Raw genomic sequence first — 26,475 nt, 5'->3', positions numbered from 1 at the left:
CTATCCTTCATGTGACTGCTCACTGGGCCCGAGTCATGAGCTCCTCCAGAGCACCCTCCTGGTGATTCTCATGAAGCAGAAGGACCTCCTTGATCCTGTCTTGTTGGAAGCCCATGTCACTGGAGATGCATTGCTGAAATGAAGAAGCCCTATTTCTCCTGCTCCTAGCTAGATGATTATTTGCTATCCACCCCAAGGTCCCCTTTCCCCACAAAGTCTATCCTTCATGTGACTGCTCACTGGGCCCGAGTCATGAGCTCCTCCAGAGCACCCTCCTGGTGATTCTCATGAAGCAGAAGGACCTCCTTGATCCTGTCTTGTTGGAAGCCCATGTCACTGAACTGCTCCCAGAGATGCAGAAACTCCAGTGCCTGTAATGCCGGAGAGAAAGGGGGAAAGGTTGGTGGGTCCCAGCTCCAGGATATGAAGCAATACACTCAACACTGGAGGCCAGAGCAGCTGCTACTTCTCCCCACAGCCCATCTGGAACAGACAGGCTTCAATGGGGACAGGAACAGGACAGACTTGGCCACTAGTCAAGGAAGAGGTGTCCTGTCACCAGACACAGATGTTGCCCTAGATCCCTGGAGACTTGGCAAAGATTTGGCTTTCCTAGATTAAAAGAAGGTACGTAAATAGCTAAAACCCATCTTTCACATAACTCCTGATTGTCCCTCTCTCTCTGTTCCCTACCTCTAGCCCTAGCTCTCTTCTCCTTCCACCTGGACTTAGGTCATCCATCTCTGCTTCTCTCTCCCTCTGCTCCCACCCTTCCTCCACTAGACCTTTCGTCCTCCACTCTCATTTATTCTCCTTCCATCACCCTCTCTGCTCTCATCCTTCTGTCTGCTTCTTGCTATTGTCTCCCTTTTTGGCTTCTCCTGAGAACTGAGAAAAAAGTAGATTTAAGTTACAAATTCCAATAGGTCAGGCAGCATGACCAGCACTGTTTTCACCTACGCCAAAACCAGATAAGCAGGGTTAGGAAGGCAGTGGTGGCCATGGGTGCAGTGGATCTGGGAGGGAGCTGGTTCAACCCTTGCTGAGGGTTGAGAAGGAAGGAAGACTCCTTAAGAGGGACTTCTGATGAACTGGACTCTACATTGCTCTTCCCACTGTGCCACATTGCCTCTTCCTTATCATCTTCTATCTGTAAAACTCATTCTCATTCCATCATCCCTCCCTTTAAGCTCATTCTATCTCTACAATCTTTCTTTGGCCCCCTCATCACTGCTTTCCAGTCCCTCTTGATGTTGTCTCCTGGGTTCACCGCTACTTCTACTTCCCCTTTTTTCCTCTGGCCATCCCTGTACCTCATGGAATCCTGCCTGGATTGAGCTGTTCTAGAATGGCCACATCCTCAAACATTCGCTCAGTTCTGAGCATGAAACCTCACAAGCTCAGACTTTGGCAGGGCTTTTTCTCCTCGGTGAGTTCCCTTTCTATCCAGGTTAGAATCGAGAGATGGTAGGAGCTGAGGTGGAAAAGCTGGGGCTGGCTTTGAAGGCAGATAGAGGGGCAGGGGTCTGAACCCCCCAACATGTCTGACCTTTCTCTCAGAGTTCTGAAACATTTCCATGGCTTCCTCCACCAGGCTCTCCGAGTAGCCCTGCTTGACCAGTCGATCACACGTACTGAGGTAACTGAGAAACTGCAACAGGAGGCAGGAGACAGAAGGGAATGGTTAGAGGACCCACAATAAGATACTGGGGATGAGTGAGGGTAACAGGAGGTAAACTTACCTTACCAACAGGTAAGAGGGATTGAATGATGAGGATGGCTGAGTTGGAGGTGGAGAGGGAGGAGAATGAGAGGAAGGCATGGGGGAGGATTCTTGTGGAAGAGGCAAAGGAAAAATATCATGGGAATAAGGCTGGAACAAGAATCTTGATTCCTGAGTCTATACAAACATGCCCCCTACTTAACTCAACTGTCCTGACCTCCTCCTGGGCTAGCATTTCTACCTTGCTACCCCACTCCCCAGAGGAGCAAAGTCTGTGGTCCAGTGAATGGAGTCATTTCTCCTAGACATCCCTGAGCACTGCCCAGGGGTGTGCTGGGGTCACTTCTTGCTAGTTCAGAAGAGTAGATAGATTGCTAGAAATCAGAATGCACATTTACACTGTAAAAATTGGAAAATGCTGCAAACCAAGGATTGATTCACTATTTTGATGATTGTGTATATTTTAAAAAGTAAAGGAGGAAATGTTAATGATTCAGGTTAAATTTAAAAGTGTGTCCCACCATATCCTTGGGTGTTATCTCTTGGAACCACCACAGACTGACGTACACTTCCTCTTTTTCCTTTTTGGGCCTTGGGAAAAGGTTCTGCTGAAATCCAGAGCTGAGCTGTGGATTAAGGAGGTCCCCTAGTTTTTTAATCAATAATATAGAAGTAACATGGCAGAGCAGGTAAGAAACTGGAGTCAGAGAGGCCTGTCTCATTTACCCATTTATTAGCCATGAGAACCTGGTCAAGTCTTTAATCTTTCAGAACCTCATTTTCCTCATTTATAAGATGAACTTAGTGGCCTTTGTGAACCTTGCAACTCTATGTCTATGATCCTTAATCCAGCACAAGAGAATGGGTGGCCAGATCTTCAGGAATGGAAGAGTGAATCTCCAGCCCCACATGTGAGATGAAATAACCTTCCTGTTAGTCCTTAAAACCTGATTCAGTCTCTGAAGAAGCCTTTAAATTATGGAAGCATTAAGGGGGAAATAAGCTTACAGCCATTGAATTTTTGAAACTATGAGAGACACAGACAGACACAGATACAGAGAGACAGAAACAGAGAGACAAAAAGAGAAAGGCAGACACAGACACAGAGAGATAGACAGAAACTGTCAGACAGAAAGACAGAGAGAGAGAGAGAGAGAGAGAGAGAGAGAGAGAGAGAGAGAAAATTTTACAGGCAGTTAGGTGGCACAGTGCTGAATCTGGAGTTAAGATCTGAGCTGGAGTTCAAATCTAACCTCAGACTTAATAGTTGTGTGACCCTGCTACACAACTTGATCTCTTGTCTGCCTCAATTCTTTTATTTGTAAAATGGAGATAATAATGGCATCTACCTAATAATAGCATTTATCTCCCAAGGGAGTTGTGAAGAGAAATTGAATTAGTTGTAAAGTGCTTTTCAAAGTGCTATATAAAATGTCATAAAATATTATATATATATAATTTTATATAAACACTTAAAGTTCTATATAAACATAGTGTGCTGTAGAAAGACTAGTCATTATTATCACTCAAATATACTTTGTGCTTTCTCCTTTCCATTGCCTCTTGGGATGCTTTATGCCTACTGTTCCTCACCTAGAAGGCCCTTCCTTCCATTTTTCTTTTCTGCATCAGAATCCTCTCCATCCTTCAAAGCTCATCTGAGCAACCTCGTCCTTCATGTAGCCTTCTCTGAGAAGCTGACTAAGAAGTTGGCCACCCAACACCAAGGATCTCTTCACTTTTAATTTACAATACTGATTGTCAAGCATAGTTTTGCACGTTGTCTGGCAGTTATATTTTTATGTGTATACAAAGGTCTACCTTCCATAGGATCACAGAGATTTTCAGAATTAGGTGAGACCTCCATAGACACTTAATCCATTTCATACCTTGAAAAGAAATCCCTACCATATTAACCCTTCAGGTGATCACTAATCCCCTGCTAGAAGACATCTAAAGAAAGAAACCCACTATATGAAGGTATGAGTTACAGTGGAAGAAGTACTGAATCTCGATTCAAATTCTACCTCTGAATTTAGGCAAAGAAATAAACTTGTTGGGGCCTCCATGTCTTTATCTATAAAATGAAGGGATTAATTTACATGGCCTCTAAGGTCCTTTCCAGCTCTAGATTTCTGAACCTTCCAAGGCAGCTCATTCAGATTTAGGGTTGTTTTAACAGTGGGGATGTATTTTTCCTAATTTCTAGCCTAAATTTGCTTAAAATGTGGGGATTGAAATTGTCTAGTTTACAGTGAAAGAGACTGAGAAGTACTTCTGATTCAATGGCATTTTATTAAAGGGTCCATGGTCTTTTCTAATGAAGTGGACTTTATGATCTATGATACCCTATTCTTTTAGGAGCTTGTATTTATAGAGTTTGATATCCAGATATGTAAATATGCATATAAAATACAGAATTCCATTGATTGACAGGCATTGCTCCTGAGGACCAAAAGTAACATATTATTAGGGATGTCACAGATTGGGTAAAATATGGGGAATCTTCACTGATTATGTGGTCATAAGATGACTGAGCTTCTGCTTAGGTTAGCCAGGAGATGGTACAAGTTATACAAACACTCAAAGAGCACCTCAAGGGGGCTTTCTGTACCATGCCATAATCCCTACTTGGTTTGGTCATGGAATTTGAGTAAAACACCATGGAGATAGCTTTGTCAGCATTCTTGTGCTTGTGCAAGTAAGCTCCATAACTTGTAAACAAGTCATGAACATTCCATTAAAATTTGAGGCCTGTTATAGGACCCTTCTATTAGAATCTATATTGCTATGTGACTTTTACAAAGTATGGATTAATACATTACTTAATTTTTATACCTATTATTAGAAGCCTGACTAGAAATGTATTACTAGATTAATTTATTAAAATAATTACTAACAATCATAATGAAGTAATACTGATAAGAGTTTGACTAGGGGTCTTCAATGAATCATTTCTCTCAATTCAAGGCTTCTGCCCATTGTTTTAGGAGCCAGACAGAACAAAACTAATCTTTTTTACATGACAGCCTTTTATGTGTTTGAAAATAGCTATCACTATTCCCACCATCTTCTCTTTTTCCTTGTTAAATGTTTTCAGTTTCTTTAATCTATTCTTATAGGACATAGAAAAAATGTCCTTTATTATTCTGGTTATCCTCCTTGGAATGGTCTCCAGTTTCTTTTTGTTCTTAATCTGTGACTTCTAAAACTGAACATGACTCTGCAGATGTCTGATGGGGACAGAGGCTTCAGAGAGATTTGTTCCTGGAAACCAGGACTATCTGAAGCATCTCAGGATTGTATTAGCTCTTCTGACTGCCATATCACTGTTGACGCACATTGAGCTTGCAGCCCACTAAAAGACTTTTTAAGATAAGCTGCAGTTTATCTTATGCACAGACATAAACACAAACACGTTTGCATGTGTCCCTGGGCTGGGGGTTGGGGACACTGGAGAAGGAGGCATTTAACTTCTGAGTACTACCTCTCAAGATGAATTCTATCTCCTCTCTTTACTTACTATGGTGTGGTCCAAAATGATCACTGGCTTTTATCTAATAATTTAAAATTTACAGATCATTTTTTATACATTTTCTCATTTGAGCCTTAAAACAGTTCTTTAAAGTAGAGATTATAGCTATTATTAACCGCATTTTACAGGTAAAGAAACTAAGGTTGAGAGAATTTAAATGATTTACATCTAAGCTAGTAAATATCAGATATGGGAAACAAAACTTCCTTACTTCAAACCCAGCACTTGTATCCGCTATGCCATAATATCTCTTAAATGCATTTGCATAGATGGGAGAAAGAAAATATTTATTATCAAAATATATTCTGTCAAGTGACATGCCTGGGCCTAATATTTAACACCTCTGAGTCTCAGTTTCTGCAACTGCAAAATGGGGCTAGTAACGATGTACCTCACAAGGTTGTGGGGATTAAATAAGATAATATTTGTGAATGGCATTACCAATCTTAAAGAGCTATAGAAATAACATTATTATGGCACGGTTTGTCATTTGATAAGGAACTACATTTGTTAGCTATTGTTATTAATGATTTTAAAAATATTGTTATTATTATTACATTGTCACTTAGGAACTAGAATCATATTCCAATCCCAGGATAAGACCAGCCTTGCCTGGGACCAGCTTGGGATGAACTCCCACTGGCTCCAAAGCAAACAGGTGATCTTTCCCCCAAAAGATTGAAAAACACTTAAAGACTGATTCAGGGACATAGTACTTCTCAATGAGCCTGGAAGATCAAAGAGGCAGCTTATTCATTCAAGACACAACTGAGATGGTAGGAATACCATCCTCTCCCCTTACTCAGGTCTCCCTGCTCCTCCCAGGTCCTTGTATCTTCTCCACAGGGAACATGGCTAACTTCCTGCCTTTCTTCATCCTGGTTCTTGCAGGCCTTTGATTGTCAAAGTCTGAATTTCTCTGTCTCTTATCTAGGGATTCAGGTTCATGGACCTTAATTCCTTGCCCCCTCCCTACCTTTCCCTTCTAAAGGAAAGAAGGTCATGGAATCTGACATTTCCTTTGGACAGGCTTTTGGAGTCCCAATAGTACCTTTCACGGACATGACCTGAATCTGGAGACAAAATGTTCTTGCCTCCATCCCTAAATTATGGCCTGGATTGCTTTGTTCTTATTCCCAGCACAATTTCTTAAAAATATTTTAAAATACCGGGCCTTTGAGTTCTCTCTTCTTGTCCCTTTGGTGAGGAAAGGTTAAGCAGAGTTGTGTCAAAGTCACCCTCTTACCCAATAATAGTTCTCATGATGAGTTATCTTGTTGCCTTTGAGCCAGGACTTATCTATTATCAAAAACTTGGATTACATGTATACAATTTGCTTCCAGGCCTTTCACAAATTCAGGCCATTGGCTCTGTCTGGTAAGGTTCTTAAGTAGAGCCGATGTAGGAATTTGTTTGACTGGATTACACAAATTGGTTAATAATGAGAGCTAACATTTATAGAATACCTGCTATATGTCCACCATTGTGCTAAGCACTTAACAAATATTATCTCATTTGATTCTGTCCTCTGTATCACCTAGCTGCCTCCTACAAGAACTTTGTTTTTCTTTTTTTCTAGTGGGATGTTGAAAGAGTGATAAGGATAAGAAAAAGAAAAAAAAAAAAAAAACAGATGCGTTGAGATCTTAAAAAAACAAAAACAAAAACAAATATAATGGAGTGTGGTGCTTTGCTGAATGACAATTTAGCTTGCTTAGACTCTATTTTCCACATGGAAAAATGTCACCTGAACAAGCTGATTGGGAGAACCCATATGCCACATTTATACTAATGCAGAGAAAAAGACAAGGGGCCACAAAGAAGCACAGATAAACAGGATGGCACTGAAAGCCACAGGCTGGGCTTATTATAATTTGGAAAAGTGAGCTTTACATAATCGCCATGCAATTTCATGGGCAATCCTCTTTTTCTATTCTATTGTGCATTTGGAAATGCTTTTTAGGGATATTTGTTAACTTCAAAATTGTTTTTAGATGGGGGAAATGACTTATATGAAGATAATGAGGAATCCAGCTGGACAGGTTGACTTTACCCTTGATGGTGGTGAATTCGACCTTCCTAGACTTCAAGGCTCAGTCTAAGGGCCCCCAGTCCCTTGGGAAATCTTTCTTCAATAACATACTCCACAGTGGTCTGTTTCCTCATTGCCTTCCTGTAGCCATCATCACCCATACCAATCATCGGCCAGTTTGTCATTTACTACTCTGAGGCATCTATTATACTAGCCAGCATTTATATATCATGTTAAGGCTTATAAAGCACTTGATCCTCACTATAAACCTTTTTCCTATGGCTGTGCCATGTTCTTCCCCATGAGACAGTTCTTTAAGGCTCTATGTGTAACCAAAATAACATCTACTAATAGTTAATAATAATTTGTTGTTGAGTCATTTTTTCAGTCATGTCTGAATCTTTGTGCTCCCATTTGGGGTTTTCTTGGTAAAGAGACTGGAGTGGCTAATCATTTCCTTCTCCAGCTCATTTTACAAATGGGAAAACTGAGGAAAACAGGGTTAAGTGACTTGCCCACGTTCACACAGCTAGTCAGTGACTGAGGTCAGATTTGTACTGAAGATGCTGAGTCTTCTTGACTCCAGGCCCAGCAGTTTATCCACTACACCATCTAACTGCCCTAATAATACTAGTTAACATTTATACAGTACTATGTGCCAGGCACTGTGCTCAGTGCTTTGCAAGTATTATCTCATTTAAGTCTCATGATAACCCTGGGAGGAAGAAACTTTTATTTGCCCCATTTTACAGATGAGAAAACTGAGAAAAATAGAAGTTAGGAGGCTTGCCCAGGTTATATAACTAGGAAACATCTAAGGTCAAATTTGAACTTGTCTTTCTGACACTAGACCCATCTTGCTATCCAGCTGCCTAAAAAGCAGTGCAAAACACTTAGAAGGCCCTTAATAAATGCAAATGAATGATTCCTTATAATAATAAAAATAACGTATTTCTACATAATAATTTGATATTTGCAAAAAGCTTTACATACTACTGAATCAGGACTCTAGGCTCATCTTATTTGGTTGTGCTTCTGAAGAGTTTGCCATTATTGCAAAGGTCCATCTCTAAGCAAAGCACTGCTATTTTGAAAGACTATGAGGAAATTGACTTTCTCATGGGTAACAATGAACAATGGGAACCCAAGAGAAAAAAGAGAAGCACCCAACTGACTTCCCATACTCTGTTTTCTAGCATTGTGTAACTTTTTTTCTCAGAATATTCCAAAACTCCTTTTCAATTGCTGAGTCTCATTGACTTGCATGTGGGTTCAAACTTAAATGTCTTTGTTCAGCTATTTCAGTTGTGCCCAACTATTCATGACCCCATTTGGGGTTCTTGGCAAAGATACTGGAGTGCTTTGCAATATTCTTTTCCAGTTCATTTTACAGATGAGGAAATTAAGATAAAAAGGGTAAAGTGACTTGCCCAGTGTCACACAGTTAGTATCTGAGACTAGACTTGAACTCAGGTTTTCCTGATTTCAAGAACAGTGCTCAATCCACTATGCCACCTAGCTGCCCTTATACACCTTTATTAATCTCTTTAAAAAAAAAAAGTATATTTTTCTTTAATTAATCTCTTAACTTTTAATTTTCATCTGCCTGTATACCACTCTCACTTTTGTGTGTGTGTGTTGTCTTGAAAGATTATAAATAACTTGATTGACACAGGAAGAAGTTTCTTCAGAGTAATAATACTTTGCATCTATGTTTTAAATTCTCTCTCCTTTACAGCCATATAATAAGGAACAATGCCTGAGCTAAGTTTAAAAAAAAAAAACAACACAGGGTACCAAATCAATTCTTCAACAGTGTTATTTCATTTGGTCTTTACAACAACTACACAAAGTAATTCTCAAGCTACAAGGGGTTCTATTATAATTTCCCAGGAAAATAAAATTCAGAGAGTTAATGACTCGCCCAGAGGCAGAATTATTAAGGATTTGAACCTAGATTCTGGTGGCTAAGTTTAGAACTCTAGCCAATATGCAATTCTGCCTTTTTTGTTGTTTTTGTTGTTGTTGTTTTTGCAGAGGCTATGGGGAAGGGGTGGCGTTGAACATTTCAAAGCTATCAGGACCTATATTTTCTGAAATTATAAAAAGCAAATATAAATTATATATATTTATGACATTATAAACTATAAACAAAATTATAAAACAAATACAATATTCGTGATTTTAAATTGAATTAGAATCTATGGGATAACTTCTCTTTCCTAATTTCTGAAATTATTATTGCTCTCTCTCATCGAATTTTTTGTGTGTCCTTCTGTGTTTATGCTATATTTCTCTCTTCCCCGCCCAATAGAATATCAGCTCGTTGAAGACAGAGGCTATTCTTGGTCTCATGTTTACATCCCTCACATCTGCTTAGATCCTTGAAAACAGCAGGTGATTACTAAACGCTCATTGAATTGAATTATTGAAACAATGGTTTTCCAAGCCACCTAGAAGCATCGCTATGCTGTCCCAGTTTCTGCCCTCAGCCAGGTCCGGACTGTCTCGTTTACCTGATTGATTCCATAACTCATCTGGCTCAGGCTCTGCCTTCCTGTCTTTTGCAGAGCCAGGATGGCCCTGTGCATGGGGTACCCCAGAGCCAGCACGGGTTCAATGAGGTCCCGCTCCTCCTGACTCAGGGCAGACAGCAGGTCAGCAGTGGAATCCGAGTGGTTGTTAGCAGAAATGAGCGGTCGTGGAGTGTGAGGACAGGGCGGGAGGCAGGAGTATGGGCTGAGAGACTGAAATACAAAGAGAGAGGGTTGATTTTGGGAAGGTGCACTGATGCTCCTAATGGGCAAATCCACAGTGAAGAAAGGAAAGAGAAGGCCCTGATGAATCTTAGAATTCTGTTTTCTTCAGCTGGGGATAAAGCACAGTTCAGGTGCCATTTCCTCTCTGGGGTCTTTCCTGAGGCCCCTAATTCTTTTTTTTTCTGGTTCCCTCTTATAGTAAACTCCCTTGTATTCACTTTGAATATATATTGTACAGACTTATCTGTGCATGGGCTGTTTTCCCCCAGTAGACTGTAAGCTTTTTGAGAGTAAGAACTGCTTCGCATCTGTCGTCTTGCCCCCAGCACCAAGGACAGAACCTCACATGAAGTAGGTGGTCAATAAATGCTTGCTGAATTACATTGTGCTCTTTTCTCCCTCACTCTTTTCCTTAGACCCTGATGATGAGCTAGAGTTAACTCAAGGAGAAAGTTTAACTTGGTCTATTCCAAGGACAGAACACAGAGGCAGAGGATTTTTCTACACCAGCCTCTCCTTCTCTATTATGTCCCCTTGAAAAAGCTCATTGCCAGCTTGTTTCTGAAACAAACGAGTATGATATAATTTGTTATGTTGCTTGGGAAACCTCAAACTGTCCTGTGTCCAAAACTGATAAAAATCAGAAGACAGAGGCTTGGGAAAATCTCAGTCTGTTTTGTTTTAAACATTTGCTCCATTCCAGATGAAAGAAAATCCCCTATTAGTTGTTCCATAGGTCACCTGGAGAAAGAAAGATGTAACTATAATTAAAACCATTCTTCTAAGACTTATCCCGGGAACTAGTCTTAGCTATTGGGGCCTGCACCTGTCCCACTCCTCCTTCTTGCCATGGTTCCATCTCTTAGTATTGGCTCATTGGATGGAATGCCACATGGTATAGTAGAGAGAATTCATGACTAGGAGTCTGGAGACACAGGTGCTAGTCTAGGCTCTCCTTTTAACTTGCTATGTGATTTTAGTTAAGTCATTTAATCCTCTTTCTCTGAACCATAGTTTCTTTGCCTATAAAATGGAATTGGACTATGATGATATTTAAAGATCTTTCTCCTTATAGCAGCTAGGTGAAGTGGACAGAATGCTGGCTCTTGAGTCAGGAGGACCTGAGTCCAAATCCAGTCTCAGATACTTACTGGCTATGTGACCCTGGGCAAGTCACTTAGTCCTGTTTGCCTCAGTTTCCTCATGTGTAAAATGATCTGGAGAAGGAAATGGTAAAAGATACTCCAGTATCTTTACCAAGAAAACTCCAAAAGGAGGTACAGAGAATTGGACATAACTGAAACAACTCAACAATCCCGTATTGTATTCTGTGATTTTAAAACACAATATCAGTTAAATGCATGCCTGGCACATATTAGGTGCTTAATAAATGCTTGTAGACTTAGTGACAGTTCAATTATTAGTAGGAAAGCCCGTTTCTGTCTCTGATACTGTTCCTTACTATCCAAACTATTTATTCTTTGTAGCCTACCTCCTCAGTGAAGATTTCCTAAATCATATCATGACTTAGAGGTAGCTAGGAGGGCCCTTCCATAAATCTAGCCCAAAACCCTCATTTTATAGATAAGGAAACAGGTTCAGAGAGATTGAGTGATTTGTCCAAGGTCACATGGGCAACAGGAGGCAGAGCTAGGCTCTGAACTCAAGTTCTCTGCCTCTAAATCCTGTGCTCTTCACCCTTTTCGTACCACCCAGTTGGCAGTCACCACACATTGCTCTGTGATATCTTCTCCATATCTTGTCACTGTCTTTTTCATGTGTTGTCTTTTTTCTCTACTACCCATTTGTATACCCACAGAAAAATATGTTAAGTTCTGCATTAGGGTGTCACATATATGCATAAATGACATGTCCCTCCCTTCCCTCCAGTACTTCCGGTACCTGGAATATTTTCTTGTGTTAGCACTCATTTAATAAATAAATGTTTCTGCTTGGCTGATTGATCAGACTTAGCCCTGGCTGATGCAGGGAAAGCCCCTTTTTAGGAAGCCCCAGAAATTGGCAATCACTATCATTTATCTCCTCTCTTTATGACTACGGATTAAAGCTTGGGGTTTTCTCGTGGAAGGGGGAGAGGGGATGGGGAAGGGGACATGGGATAACCAAAAGCATTGGGGAGAAAGGCCTGGTCTTACGGGGACCGTGGGCTTGTGACTCCGGATGGGAGGGATGGAGCCGGCGGTGGACGGCCTTGGTGGTATTGCTGGAGCACTCTGAGGAGGCAGGTCCAGGACAGGGGCTGCAGAGGTCATGGTCCTGTTGTTTCTGAACCGGTGGAAGACAGCCAAGGACTTGGTGGCCAGTCTGCGTTCGGGGGAAGCAGCTCGAGTCAATGGGGGCACCAACAGCGACAACTTTCTTCGGACACTGTCCAACTCATGCTTCATATTGTGGAACATGTCCAGAGATCTCCTCCGGTGGCCCAGATTTGGTGACCCTGGGAAACTAGTAGAGCCTTTCTCAAGGAACGACCTGGGGGCCGAGGGAGATCTGGGGGATGGCGTCTCCTTAGGGCTACTGTCATCCTCGCTGGCTGAAGAAGTGCCTCCATCCTCCTCCTTCTCTTCTTCCTTCTCCTCAGTGAATCCATCTTCCCTACACTTCCAGCTTCCAGGTGGCGGGGAGTTTTTCTCTCTGTCCTCTTGTGGTTCCGCTTCAGCCACACTGGATGTATCTAATGAGTCTACCAAAAGGAGCCAACATGGAGGTGCAGTGGCCATTCCAGGAGTCTCGTTATCCCAAGTCATTTCTTGTCTTGTGGCAGCTTCCAACCAGTAAAGCACCTTTCTCTCCAGGGAAAAGTCATGCTACAGAAGAAAAAGCAAGAATGAATTCCAGTGTCTTAAACCCCAAAAGGCAAAATTATTTCAAATGATTTTTTTAAACTTTAGGTTTTTCTTTTCTTAAAAATTTTCAGTGGTATTTAATTTTCCAAACATTAATGTAGAGATAGTTTTCAACATTTATTTTTGTAAGACTTTGAGTTCCAATTTTTTTGGCAAAAGGTAGATTTATTTAGGGGAACAGGTTACAAACAAAATGAGGGAATACAATACACATTAAGAATGATAAATAAATAAAAAAGAATGATAAAAAAAAATGATAAGAAATAGAGTGGGAGAGCTTAGGAAAGACAAGTTCCTCAATGGAACTCACAATTACCCAGTAGAAAGAGAGCACTCCATGAGGCTGAGATATGCCTTTAGCTGGCAGACTAAATCTTGAAAGGGACTTAGCACCCTAAAAGTTAGTTAGCTATAAGGAGAAGTGGGGGTGGGAAACATAGTAAAGTTAGGGTTCCCCCATGAGGGAAAGGAAAAGACACCACAAGGCAGAGTGCTGTGGTGTGCTGAACCAAAGGAACGTAGCAGCAAAACCATGGGCCATAAATTGTTTTATAGGGAAAATTTAGCCTCAGGGTCTTAACATAACTTGCATTTCTAACTGAATTACCTTTAGAGGGTAGGACCAAGCTTGTGTTCCAAATTTTTAATCCCTCCTTTCCTTATTTCTCCCCTTCCCAAGACATCAAGTAATTTGATATAGGTCATAATTTTTTAAAACATATTTCCATATTTGTCATGTTGTGCAAGAAAAAAATCAGACCAAAAGTGAAAAAACCATGAGAAAGAAAACAAACAAAAAGTATTTCAAATATTTTTAAGTTTCCCTTTTATTATTTCCCCACATCTGTTGGGTAGGTAGGTAGTGGATAAAGCACTGAACCTGGAATCAGGAAGACATCTTCTTGAGTTCAAATCTGGCCTCAAACACCAGCTATATGACCTAAGCAAGTCATTTAACCCTGTTTGCCTCTGTTTCCTCATCTGTAAAATGAGCGGGAAAAGGAAATGACAAAACATTCCAAGAAAACTCCAAAAAGGGTCATGAAGAGGCAGACAACTGAACAGCAAAAGACTTTTATAAGGCAGTGCAGTTTAGGTCAAAGGTAGAGAGACTTTGTTTTGTTTTTCATATTCCCTCAGAAAACTGCAAGCTTTGTATGTGTGTGTTCATGTGTACATACTGTATTTTCTCTCTTTCTTCCTTCTCTTCCTTTTCTTTTTCCTTAATATCCCTGGCACCCAGCATAGTGGGGACTAAGAAAAGAAAAAGTAACTGAGAAACATAGGCAAAAGTAATGAGCAGACTAATTTAGTTGGGTGGTTTGCAGCTTTTTCCTTTTGAGAGAAAGAGAAATAGGAAACATTCCATTCACCTACTTTTATGATTAAGAACAGGGTACACAGAATTCTATTTTTAAAAAATGTTAAAAGACAACGAGCTCACATTCTAATTATAGCCAAGTTAGGAAAAAGAAAGAGTAAAGTTCGAGGTGGGCAGGGCAAAAAGAATAGAAAAGAGACAAACAGAAGAAAAAAAATTATTCAGAAAGACACAACAAAAAGAATCCCATCCCAATGATGCATGGGGGAAACTGACAGCTACTCAGAGATATACACAAAAACACAGAAATAGGTTGGTATACAGAGAAAAGGAAAGCAAGGTCCACATGGAACATAGATTCATAGATTGACAATTGGAAGAGATAATAAAGGTTATCTAATCCAAAAATTTCATTTTAAGATGAGGAAACAAATCCAGAGAAGTTTATCATTTTGCCTAAGGTCACTCAGGTAAGAATTGGCAGAATCTGAATTTGAACCCGATCCTCTATCTCCAAAACATTTTTTTTAATTTAATTTTTTTTTTTTTTTTGGTAAGGCAATTGAGGTTAATTGACTTGCCCAGGGTCACACAGCTAGAAAGCATTAAGTGACTAAGGTCAAATTTGAACTCCGGTCCTCCTGACTCCAGGACTGGTGCTCCATCAATTGTGCCATCTAGCTGCCTCTCCAAAACATCTTAGTATAAACCTCTCGTGAAACAGGGACACACCAAAGATTTCCTCAACCTCAGTTTCTACACCTGTTTACAATGTTCCAGTGTTGTTGTTGTGGTTGTTCAGTCATTCCAATCCTGTCCCAGTCTTCTATAACCCTCAGGACCGCTGTCCACGGAATTATCTTGGCAGTTTCTGGAGAGGTATGTCCTTTCCTTCTCCAGTAGCAAACAGATTAAGTGACTTGCCCAGGATCATACAACTAGAGTGTTTCCAAGGCCAGAATTGAACTCAGATTTTCCTGACTCCAATCCCAGCCCTCTATCCGCTGCACCACCCAGCTTCCCTTCAGTGTTACTACTCAAGGGTTTAAAAAAAAAAGAGAGGAAAGAGCATTTTTCCCTTGAAAATTATGACCTTTCTTTACTTTCTCCTCTTCACAGACATCATCCTTCCTGCCCTGTATCCCTGACTCACATTCAGTTCAGGTGCATGACTATGCATTAGTCCAGTGTGCAGAAAGTTCCAAGATTTGATGACCCACGGCTTCCACAGCTTCACTTTACTGAGTACTCTTGGCACAGGTAACCATTAACAGGGGCTCATGACACTTCCCTCTTCAGTCTAGAGAAGGGCCAGACTGTTGCACTGTTATGTTCTTGTTAGTCTGGCCCAGGAGCAAGAACGGACTCACTCTCTGGGTGAGTCCCAAGAGAAGCAGACTCTTCCTATTTGGGACCCAGACCCGCTTTCTTTGGCTTTGGATTAATTTCTTCTTATGGCTGTCCCCTAGATCATGCATATATGTGTGGTGGGGAGGGTTCCACAGATTCTCTCTCTAACACAAGGATTCTTAACCTGAAGTTTGTGAATTTGTTTCAAAAAATTTTTGAAAGGGGTTAAGTAATTTTGATATAATTGAAATAATTTCAATAAGTTAAATAATTTTAATATAATTGATTTGTAATCTTCTGTATTTTATTTTACACACTCAAAAAGATTATTTTGATTAGGGGTCCATAGTGAAGACCAGACTCTAAAGAAATTACTGACCTGTCTCTCATATTTATGGTAGTAAAGCAGAGGAGAGGGAAAACTGCTTTAAGACTACTCTGTTTCCATGCTCTTTTCTGCTTCTAGATAACTGAAACTTTTATATAGGGGCAGCTAGATGATGCAATGGATAGAGCATTAGCCCTGAAGTCAGGAGGACTTGAATTCAAATTCAACTTCAGACAGTCAATAAACATTTATTAAGTGCCTACTATATGTCAATGTTGTGCTGAACCTTAGAAATGAATCCTCATTTTACAGATGGAGAAACTAAGGCCCATAGAGATCAAGGGTTTTGCCCAAGATCACACAGGTAGTATGAATCAGGAAATGGATATGAACTCTGGTCTTTTAAATTAAAATTGATTGTTCTTTACAAATCCTTTCCCTTAAACTTTCTGTTTCAGTTTTCTCATCTGTAAAATGGAGATAATAAAATCTGCCTTTTTCTGGATTATAACTAAACTTGATTCTCTTCATTCTCTTGATTCTCTTCTCAAAAGCTCTACATCTGGAAAGGCCCCCAGAAATCATTTAGTTCAAGTCACTCATGTTACAAATAAGATAGTGAAATCCAGTTCCTTAATTAAACTAATTAAATTAGTGAATTAAATTACTTTCCCAAGGTTAGAGCAAGGGGTTGGAGGAAGGGTGGAGTTTGAACCCAGATCTGACTATCATACACAACCCTGGGCAAGAATCCAAACATATAATGATGTGAATATATTATGTAAATGACAAACACTATTATTACTATTAGTGTGAATTTGCTGAAATTTGCCTTTGAGCCTCTACTTCTCCTTCCTATCTTGTCCCCCTCCCCACTATTTAATTCATAAATCCTTAAGACACTGATTGTGCTCATGCTTCCTAAGTCCCTCCTTTTAGGAAATAAAAAGATATTAAATTCATTGACTGTCCTATCTCCTTAAAGAGGTGAGATGGGGGTAAGGAGTAATGGTATTTTTTCCCAGAATTTTTTGGTGTATTAATCAGTTATGATATATTTTTTCCCTCTCCATCCTCCTCTTTCTTCTCCTCTCCCCCATCCCCCACTTTTAAAAAATATTATTTGCTACATGAGATGGTTCTTATGAGAGGAAGAAATAGGAATACTGGAGGAAAGTATGGTGATAGGAAAAAAAATCAACAAAAACTTATTTTAAAAAAATTCATTCAGATTAAAGTATCAAGAGATTTTATACATTACCCATCCCAGAAGGAAGAATCAGGAGAAGTTTAACACAAAGGAATGAATCATAACAGTGGAATTTCAGGTATCAGGAGCAAGAGATTTGGGGTCATGGAGTGTTTGTCAAGTCATCTTCCAACTCGGGTAAGCCAGTGGTTCAAAATATTTCTTTTCTTTGAAAGTCTGCTTTCCCTTTTTTTTACTGGATGTAGAAATCCAGCTGAGCACATTAATCTTTGCACAAAAGGTTTTTTCTCTTTTACCATAACATGGAAGTTGCTATCTTCCAGGTCAAAAGGACAAGAAAATGGAAGGTTCTCGGAGACATTGCTACATCACTGGGGATAATGAGTTTCTATTCCCAAAAAGCTAAAATTTTGGATGGATTTAGCAACAGATCAAAGGAGGACAGATCACCAATTTTCCATTCTCTGTTGACAAATTTGGTTAAAGACAATGTAATACTGCCCCCCTCAGTTGAGTCAGGGAGGGGCTTTGAGAGCTCTTGGTAGATGTGCAGCCGCGTCTTGGGGGTGGGAGTGAGTGGGTGAATGGGTGGGGGTATGGGAGGGATACACATCTATGTATGTATCTGTAATCTGGTTAAAATGAATGTGTGTGAAATTCTGAGTAATTATATTGATCTCTCTTGGTTCGAAAGATCGGATAATGAAGCATTTCTTCTTGGTAGAGAGACAGGGGATGATGGAACCAGAATGCCACATATATTCTCAGATATATGGTCACTGGGTTTGTGGTTTATGCTGACCGGAGGATTCAATACTACAGTTGGGGTGGGACAAGCTTTCTCAGAAGATTATTGATGTAAAAATTAAAGGCATCAATAAAACTCACAAAAAGTAAATAAATTAAATGAATGCCAACGGAAAGCTTGAAGGTAACCAGGTGGTAAATAAGCATAGGACTGGAAGTCAGAACATCGGAGTTCAAATTCAGCCTCAGACACTTAGGAGCTGTGTGACTTGGGCATGTCACTTAAATTCTGTCTCCTTTAGTTTCTTCATCTATAAAATGAGGATAGTAACAGCACTAGATAGATAGAACTGCAATAGATAAAGCACCAGGCCTGGAATCAGGAAGATGAGTCTTCCAGAGTTCAAGTCTGGCCTGAGACACGAACTGAGTGACCCTGGGTAAGTCATTAAATACATAGTTTCCCCATCTGTAAAATGAGCTGGAGAAGAAACGGCAAGCCAGTCTTTTCCAAGACTTTTTTTTTTTTTAAAGCCACAGACATTTTCTTCAACCCCAGAAAACTTATAAATGGAGTCACAAAGAATCAGACATGAATGACTAAAACAAGTAAACAATAACCTTCCCAGTGTTGTTGTGAAGATAAAATAAGACATTTTCTAAGTGCCTGGCAAATCTTAAAGCGTGAATATAAATACTGGTGATGATGGTGGTGGAGGAGGAGGAGGTAATGATGACTAGAAGTCAGCCCATAAGGGCTTTTATTTGGAGAGAAAAGAGAAAAAGGTAAACTTCAGGGCAGAGATGGCTTTGTGTTTGCCTTTGCATCCCCAGAGTCCAGCTCAGTTCCTAGCAGGGTCACATGCTTAATAACTACTTGTTGACTGACTGATTGATTGATTCCTTAAGGGTGAGTTCTATATAGGATAAAATTCCCAGGAACGTCAGAGAGGTCTCTCTCATTGGGAGATGAGGTCAAGCTCAATGATGTCCAAGGCATAGATCAAAGGCTCCCTCTTGTGGTTTAACAAAGCCAGACAATCTGCTATCAGTCACAGAACCTGTTTCCTATAGAATGTTAGAACTGAAATGGGTCTAAAAATTATGATTCCAGATCTTCCATTTTATGAAATGGGAAAATGAGGCCCAGAGAGATGAAGTGATTTGCTTTTAAGGTCATACAGGGGCTGAAAGTCAGGTTTCAAAGCCAGAACCCCTTGACTCTAATATCAATTCACTGCCCCATCCTGCTTTTCCCTATGCCTACTGGATAGCTTTTCTCAAATCTAGAATCGCAGGAGAGCTGGTAGAATTCTTGGGAAAACAAGAGTCCAGAAGGCAAATAGTTTTTTCCCTCCAAACGACATTTATGTTGAGAGATCCTCAGGTAGAGAGGTCAGGAGGACCTTTACAAGCCCCCTGATTTAGCCTTGGATTAATGTGTTCCCCACTTTAGGAAGCACAGCTGAATCTGAATGGAGGCCTCCCAGATTCATTGCTTCGATCCATGACTTGCCAATGGTTCACTATGTTAGTGAGGCAGAGTTGTTGGGCAGAGAAGTCCTGGGGACTCTGAAAATTGTAGCACATAGAGGTGCATTCCCCCTACCCTTAAAGCCAGCCAGGTTATTTAGTCTAATGGCTTCATTTTTACACATAAGAGAACTAAAATTAAGTTTGAAAGATTAAGAAACTAGGCCCAGTGAGGAACTTGTCCAAGGTCACACAGATAATTAGTAGTAGAGCTAGTAATCAAAACTTCCAGAAACAAAGGTAGAATTAGAAAATAAAATTTGGAAATCCTTTGAATCACAAGAAACAAAAGGTGCCAGGTTCTTGAAGTGCAAAATGAGGGAGATTCAACTAAATGTACCTCTGAGATCTCTTCTAGCTCTAAAAATGCTCAGTAGTGGGAACTGACCATGCCAGTGAAAACTGAAGGGAAATTCATACACTATTGCCTGAAAGTCTCTATGGGGTATATTTTGGGCCGGGTTTAAAAGATGAGCTAACTGGGTTATTCTATGTAGCATGCCATGTCCAGACTACACACCTTTACGCAGGCTCCCATATCTGGAATGTACCTTCTCTCCTTCACTACTTAAAAAGCCCAGCTTCCATTAAGGCTCAGTTCATTTCCACCTCCTTTAAAAGGCCTACCCTGATCCCCTTCTGGGCTCTAGTTTTGCCTTCCTTCTCCTGGAAAAAATAAATCAAAATGAAAATCATATTTACTCTGGATATATTTTATACTGGCTTCTCTGTGTTGTTTTCCCCCATTGGAATATAAGCTCCACAGGGACAAAAATTGTTTAATTTTTATCTTTGCATTCTTTGGCCTCTAACACAATATCTGACACACATTTTGTTGTTGTTTAGTCATTTTAAGTCATACCTGACTCTTCATGCCCCCTTTGGGGTTTTCTCGGCAGAGATACTGGAGTGCTCTACCATTTTCTTCTCCAGCTCATTTTACAAATGAGGAAATCAAGGCAAACAGGGTGAAGTGATTTGCCCAGATGTCCTCTGTGCCATCTACCTTCCCACCTGGCACATAATCAGGGCTTAATAAATGTTTATTGAATGAATAAACTGGATTACATTGCTTAATGTTTTATAGGGAAAAAAACCCATCTAGGATTCATCATGTGTCAACTAGAGAAAAGGATAGAAGGCACAGAACATGAAGTTTTGGGGAGTAGTGCCTGAGTACTGACCCTCAGCATCTGCCAGAGGTAGAAAGAGGATGAGGTAATTTAAACTGGAAAGAATATTATTAGATTTAGGGGATGGCTTTATAATAGAAGGAGAGGAGAGATACTGAGAAAGAAGATGAGGATGTAAAAACCAAAAAGCATCAATTAAAAATTTGTTTAAAAAAAAGGAAGAAGAAGGTATATTTGGAACATCCATATACATAGAACAATCATGAAGACTTGTAACAGCACAGTGATAAATAATAAAGCAGTGATTTACAGTGGATATCAGGTTATTGTCAAAAAGGAGACAACAATTTGTTTCTCTTCTCAAGTTCATTTCAGTATAGGGCAATAGGAAGGGATTTGGAGTCAGTGGATCTGGGTTTGAAGAAACATAGAGTCAGCAGGGAACTAAGAGACTGTGAGTCCAGCCCCCTGAAGCTCAGGGAAGATCATAGAACTTGCAAAATCTGAAAGGATTGAAACTCAGGTTGAGTCAATGGCAAGCATTTATTAAGCACTTGCTATGGGCCAGATACCTGTGCCATGAACTGGGAATAGAAGTACAAATATAAAGAAAGATAGAACCTGCCCTCAAGAGTTTATATTCTAATGAGGGGAAAAAAATACATAAAAAGCAAGTGAAGGGGCAGTTAGGTGGAACAGTGGATAGAGTCTTACTCTGGAGAAAGGAGGACCCGAGTTCAAGAAATCCAGCCTCAGACACTTGACACTTAGTAGTTGTGTGATCACAGGCTAGTCAATGAACCCCAAATGCCTCGGCCAAAAAAAAAAAAAAAAAAAAAAGCGAAAAGACGGGGCAGAGGTGGAAGGGAGTAGTCCAGAATCAGGAGAGGAATGGCAAGAGGAGTAAAAGAAGAAGTATGGCTGGTCTTGGAATTCCTCAAAATGGGAGGTTGTAGAATCTACCAATTGGAGAAAGGGGCTGCAGGGCCAGAGGGATTTTTTTCAGGTCTTCCTGACTCCAAGTTCATAACTGACACCGTCACTTAAAAGCTGTGACCCTTGGTCTTCAGGGCATCGAGGTGGCCCAGAGCAGCCCTCGACCTGAGTTCAAATGTGACATCAAACATTAGCTGTGTGACTCTGGGCAAGTCACTTAATCCTGGTTGCCTCAGTTTCCTCATCTGTAAATCAAACTGGAGAAGGAAACAGCAGACCATTCCAGTATCCTTGCCAATAAAACTCCAAATGGGGTCATGAAAAGTCAGACACCACTGACTGACATGACAGAACAACACCAAAACTTTGATTTTTATTTTTCTTCAGGGCTTAAAATGAGAGAGTGTGGAGGGTAGGGAAGGGAAGGGGGATTAGACTGGGTGATCCCCTACAAGCCTTAAAGGGATGAAATCACCCAGTAAAATCTTTGTCCTAAGAACATCAGAACGTATATGGACACTTTCTGCCAGTGTGGGCTCTTCTCCCAAAAAGTAGAACGCTGGGATTCTCTCACACTCTATGAACCACCAGACTTTGTGGGCCCCAGGCTAAAAAAGAACCGGCGGACACACATACTCACCATAGATCCAAGCAGGAGCTCTCTGCAGTCAGGTACACAGAAGTTGGAGGCTGTAATTGGTTCCCATTCTACCATAAAATTCTTGGAAACCCTGAAAGGGACTCCATCCAGGTAACTCATCCTGAACCTTGCTTGGCTGTTCAGCAGTTCAAGGACAATGGAATGAGTCTGGAAGAATTGATCTAGACTATGAATAGTTCCCTCTGAAATTTGGAGGAAGTCCCAGCGTGGGGGAGGTGAAGAGGCTGGCACTGCCCAAAAAGGAAAAAAAAACCCAGTGACTATGTTATCAACTATAATTATACTATAAACCACTGAGATTCATACAGTGATCACTGAATAATAGCAGCTCATATTTATGTAGCACTTGCTATTTGCCAGGCAGAGTGCTAAGCACTTTTATCTCATTTGAGCCTCACAACTACCTGGGCTAGATGCTATTATTATCCCCAATTTTACAGATAGATAAACTGAGGCTGGATTTGAACTCAAGCTTTATTAATTTCAGGCTGGATGCTCTATCCACTCTATCTAATTGGACTCCAATCCACCTTTCTAGTCTTATCATTCCCTAAACTCCTATTCTGACCCTCTTCTGCCAAACTGGTTTATTATCCAACTTCTGTTCATGCTATTCTTTCCAGATAGAATGTTTTCCCTACTACTATCTATCTACTAGAATAAAGATATGTCTTTCAAAGTCCATTGTGCTCTGCCAAAAGCATTCCCTAAATACCTGTGCTCACTCTCTCCTGTGCTTGTGCTTAGAAAACACAGTCTTAATTCTAATAGACTTGGGATGGAAAATGACATCTTCATTCAGAGAGAAAATGACATCCTATTTAGTCTATGGAGACTGAATGAAGATCGAAGTATACTATTTTTACCTTTTAAAAATTTGGTTTGCTTTTTCTTTCTCATGATTTATTTCCCCTTTTGTTTGATTTTTCTTTCCCAATATGAAAATATGTATCAGATTGCTTGCTATTTTGGGGAGGAGGGAGATAAGAAAAGGTAGGAGGAAAAAAAGAAAATTTGGAACTCAAAATCTTACAAAAATGAATGTTGAAAGCTATCTTTACATGTAATTGGAAAAATAAAATACTTACTGAAATTTTTTAAATTAATAAAAAAAAAGAAAACAGTCTTGGTTTTCAAACCTTCTTAAATCATAGGTTTCTGGGGCAGCTAAGTGGCATAGTGGATAGAGCATCAGTCTTAAAGTCAAGAGGACCCAAGTTCAAATCTGGTCTCAGACACTTGATACTTTTTAGCTGTTTGACCCTGAGCAAGTCACTTAACCCCAATTGCTTCAGTCCAAAAAAAAAAAAAATCTTAGGTTGTTATTTCCTTTTTCAAATGTTTATGTTCTCTCCATAAGCAAATTAGGAAAGCAAGGGATAGTTTACCTATCAGATCTTTGGAGAAGAGCCAAATTTATGTCCAAAGAAGAACTAGAAAACATTATGAAATACAAAATGGACAGTTTTGATTACATTAAATTAAAAATGTTTTGCACAAACAAAATCAATACAAACAAGATTAAAAAGGAAGTACAAAGCTGTGAAAAAAAATTTTATAGTCAATGTTTCTCATAAAAGTCTCATTTTTAAAACATATAAGAATTGTGTCAAATTTATAAGAATAGAAGTCATTCCCTAACTGATAAATGATCAAAGGATTTGAACAGATAATTTTCAAGTGATGAAATTAAAGCCATCTATAATCATATGAAAAAATGCTCTAAAAAACTATTACTCAGAGAAATGCAAATTAAAACAACTCTAAGGCAGCACACCTCACACATCTCAGATGGCTAAGATGACAGGAAAAGATGACAAATGTTGAAGAAGATGTGGGGAAACTAGGACACTAATGCATTGTTGGTGCAATACCATTCTGGAGAAAAATTTGGAACTGTGCCCAAAGGGCTATCAAACTGTGCATACTCTTTGATCCAACAGTACTATCAATGGGTCTGTGCAAAAATGTTGATAGTAGGTCTCTTTTTGTGGTAGCAAAGAATTGGAAAATTTGTAGTTATCCATCAACTGGGGAATGGTTGTATAAGTTGTGGTATATAAAGGTAATGGAATATTATTGTTCAATACAAATGATGAACAAGCAGATTTTAGAAAGGCCTGGAAAGATTTACATGAACTGATGCTGAGTGAAACAAGTAGAACTAGAAATACGTTTGTACACAGTAATAGCAAGATTGTGAGACGGTCAACTAGGAAAGACTTGGTTCTCAGCTTTTCGGTGATCCAAAGCAATTAATCCCAATAAACTTTGGACAGAAAATGCCATCTGCATCCAGAGAAAGAACTATGGAGAATGAAATATAAATCAACACATGCTATGTTCACCTTTTTTCCTTTTTCTTGGTTTTTTTTTTTTTTTTGCCTCTTATGTTTTTTCCCTTTTGTTCTGACTTTTCTCTCCTAACATGATTCATAAAAAAATGTGTATTAAAAAAATGCAATGTACATGTATAACCAGAAAAAAAGAAGACAATAAAAAAAAGGGAAAAAGAAGAAAAAATGTTTATGTTCTCTCTCTCTAACTAGATTGTCAGTTACTTGAGGGCAGGCATCATGTTTGATTTTATGCCTATATCCCTCATCTCCATAACATCTAGCATAAGCCCTTACACACAGATGGTGGTGGTATGGATAGAACACTGGGCATCAGACGTCAGAAGATTTGAGTTCAAATCTGACCTCTGATGTTTACTAGCCTTATAACTCTGGGTAAGTCACTTTCTTTGCCTCAGTGTATTCATCTGTAAAATGGGAAAAATAATAGTTCCCCCACCTCAGCTTTGCTATATGATGTAATAATTGTAAAGCACTAACTAGTGCCTGGCAGATAGTAAGCATTACATAAATATTAAATATTATAACTATTTATATTGTTTCAAAAAGCTCTACAGATATTGTTCAATCTTTAAAGGTGTCTATTTGTCCTGAATTAAACATAATGATGGAGCTGCTTAGAAAAGCTCTGACCATGGAGCTCTCCAGGCATGAGTAACTGACATCCTTACCCCCTCTCTTCTAGTCAACCATGCCCCTCATTCAAGCCCTTTCCCCATAGATAAACCTTTGAAATGCTTGTAGAAATTTTAATAGTAGTTTATTTTTACAAACTTTTCTCCATTTTTCCTTCCTTCCTCCTTCCTAAGATAAGTAATCTGATATGGGTTAAAACATGAGCAATTCTTCTAAACATATTTCCATATTCATCATGCTGTGCAAGAAAAAAATCTGATGGGGGGGGGGAGCATGAGAAAGGAAAAAATAAAAAAACCCAAACAATCAAAAACAACAAAAAGGTGAAAAAAACTATCTTGTTAGTACTGTGTACAATGATCTCTTGGTTCCATTCACTTCACTCAGTATCAGTTCCTGTATCTCCAGGCCTCTCTGAAATCATCCTTCTGATCATTTCTTACAGAATAATAATATTCTATTACATTCACATACCATGACTTATTCAGCCATTCCCCATATTATGGCATCCACTCAATTTCCAGTTTCTTGCCATTACAAAAAGGGCTGCCACAAACAATTTTGCACATGTAGGTCCTTTTCCTTTTTTTATGATCTCTTTGGGATACAGACTAAGTAAAGACATTGATGGATCAAAAGGTATGCAGTTTCATAGCCCTTTGGGCAAATTACTCTCCAGAATGGTTGGATCATTTTACCATTTCTACCAACAATGTATCAGTGTCCCAGCTTTCCCACATCCTCTCCAACATTCGGCATTATCTTTCCCTGTCATTCTAGCCAATCTGACAGGTGGGTAGTGGTACTCTACCACTACAGAGTTGTCTTAATTTGCATGAAATGCTTTCTTGTGGGGTTTCTTACCCTTGATACGAAAGCAAGTTAAGAGTTAGAAGGAGCCTTGGAGATAATTTATATCAGTGCCCTCATTTTCACAGGTTAGGTCATCAAGGCCCTCAGAGATAATAACTGTGACGTGATAATAATTCACATTTACAAAACATTTTCTTGACAATAACCCTGTGAGGTTGGTAGGTGATTCTGTAGTGTCACATTAATCCATATTTCGTGGCATAGGTCCAAGAATCAGATTTTATATTATCTATATCTTTATCTGTGAAGAGCAGCTAGTTGGTGCAGTGGATTGAATGCTGGGCCTGGAGTTGGGAAGACCTGACTTCAAATATGACTTCAGACACTTACTAGTTGTGTAACTTTGAGCAAATCACTTAACCCTGTCTGCCTCAGTTTCTCCATCTATAAAATGAGCTGGAGAAGATACTGCTCCAGTATCTTAGCCAAGAAAACCCTAAATGGGGTCATAAAGAGTCAGACATGACTAAACAA

General features: G+C 39.6%; 1 protein-coding gene and 1 long non-coding RNA gene across 2 annotated transcripts; one reads left to right on the top strand and one right to left on the bottom strand.

Moving 5' to 3' along the window:
* Positions 1–236: 236 nt before the first annotated feature.
* On the bottom strand, positions 237–22,526 carry UBAP1L (ubiquitin associated protein 1 like). Its single transcript, XM_031955371.1, has 5 exons — positions 22,115–22,526; positions 12,206–12,877; positions 9,807–10,037; positions 1,550–1,651; positions 237–371 (listed from the first exon to the last, which is right to left on the bottom strand). Exons 1-5 carry the CDS (start codon positions 22,232–22,234, stop codon positions 237–239), a joined length of 1,260 nt encoding a protein of 419 aa, XP_031811231.1. The 5' UTR covers positions 22,235–22,526.
* On the top strand, positions 14,897–17,996 carry LOC116421842. The gene is made up of 3 exons (XR_004232397.1): positions 14,897–15,497; positions 17,186–17,302; positions 17,449–17,996. It is a non-coding gene; the product is annotated as an uncharacterized LOC116421842 (long non-coding RNA).
* Positions 22,527–26,475: the final 3,949 nt, after the last annotated feature.

Source organism: Sarcophilus harrisii, chromosome 2 (genome assembly GCF_902635505.1).
Source record: "Sarcophilus harrisii chromosome 2, mSarHar1.11, whole genome shotgun sequence".
Classification (NCBI taxonomy): domain Eukaryota; kingdom Metazoa; phylum Chordata; class Mammalia; order Dasyuromorphia; family Dasyuridae; genus Sarcophilus; species Sarcophilus harrisii.
Note: the sequence above shows the minus strand (reverse complement) of the source record. Positions and strands in the feature narration are given on the sequence as shown.

What these genes read in the sequence shown, in the direction of transcription:
- UBAP1L (XM_031955371.1), bottom strand. Translation starts at nt 22,234, where the DNA reads ATGAGTTACCTGGATGGAGTCCCTTTCAGGGTTTCCAAGAATTTTATG. An exon ending in GTCACAAGCCCACGGTCCCC is followed by an intron (nt 10,038 to 12,205) that starts GTAAGACCAGGC and finishes TTTGTATTTCAG; the next exon opens with TCTCTCAGCCCATACTCCTG. An exon ending in TGAGTTATGGAATCAATCAG is followed by an intron (nt 1,652 to 9,806) that starts GTAAACGAGACA and finishes CTCCTGTTGCAG; the next exon opens with TTTCTCAGTTACCTCAGTAC.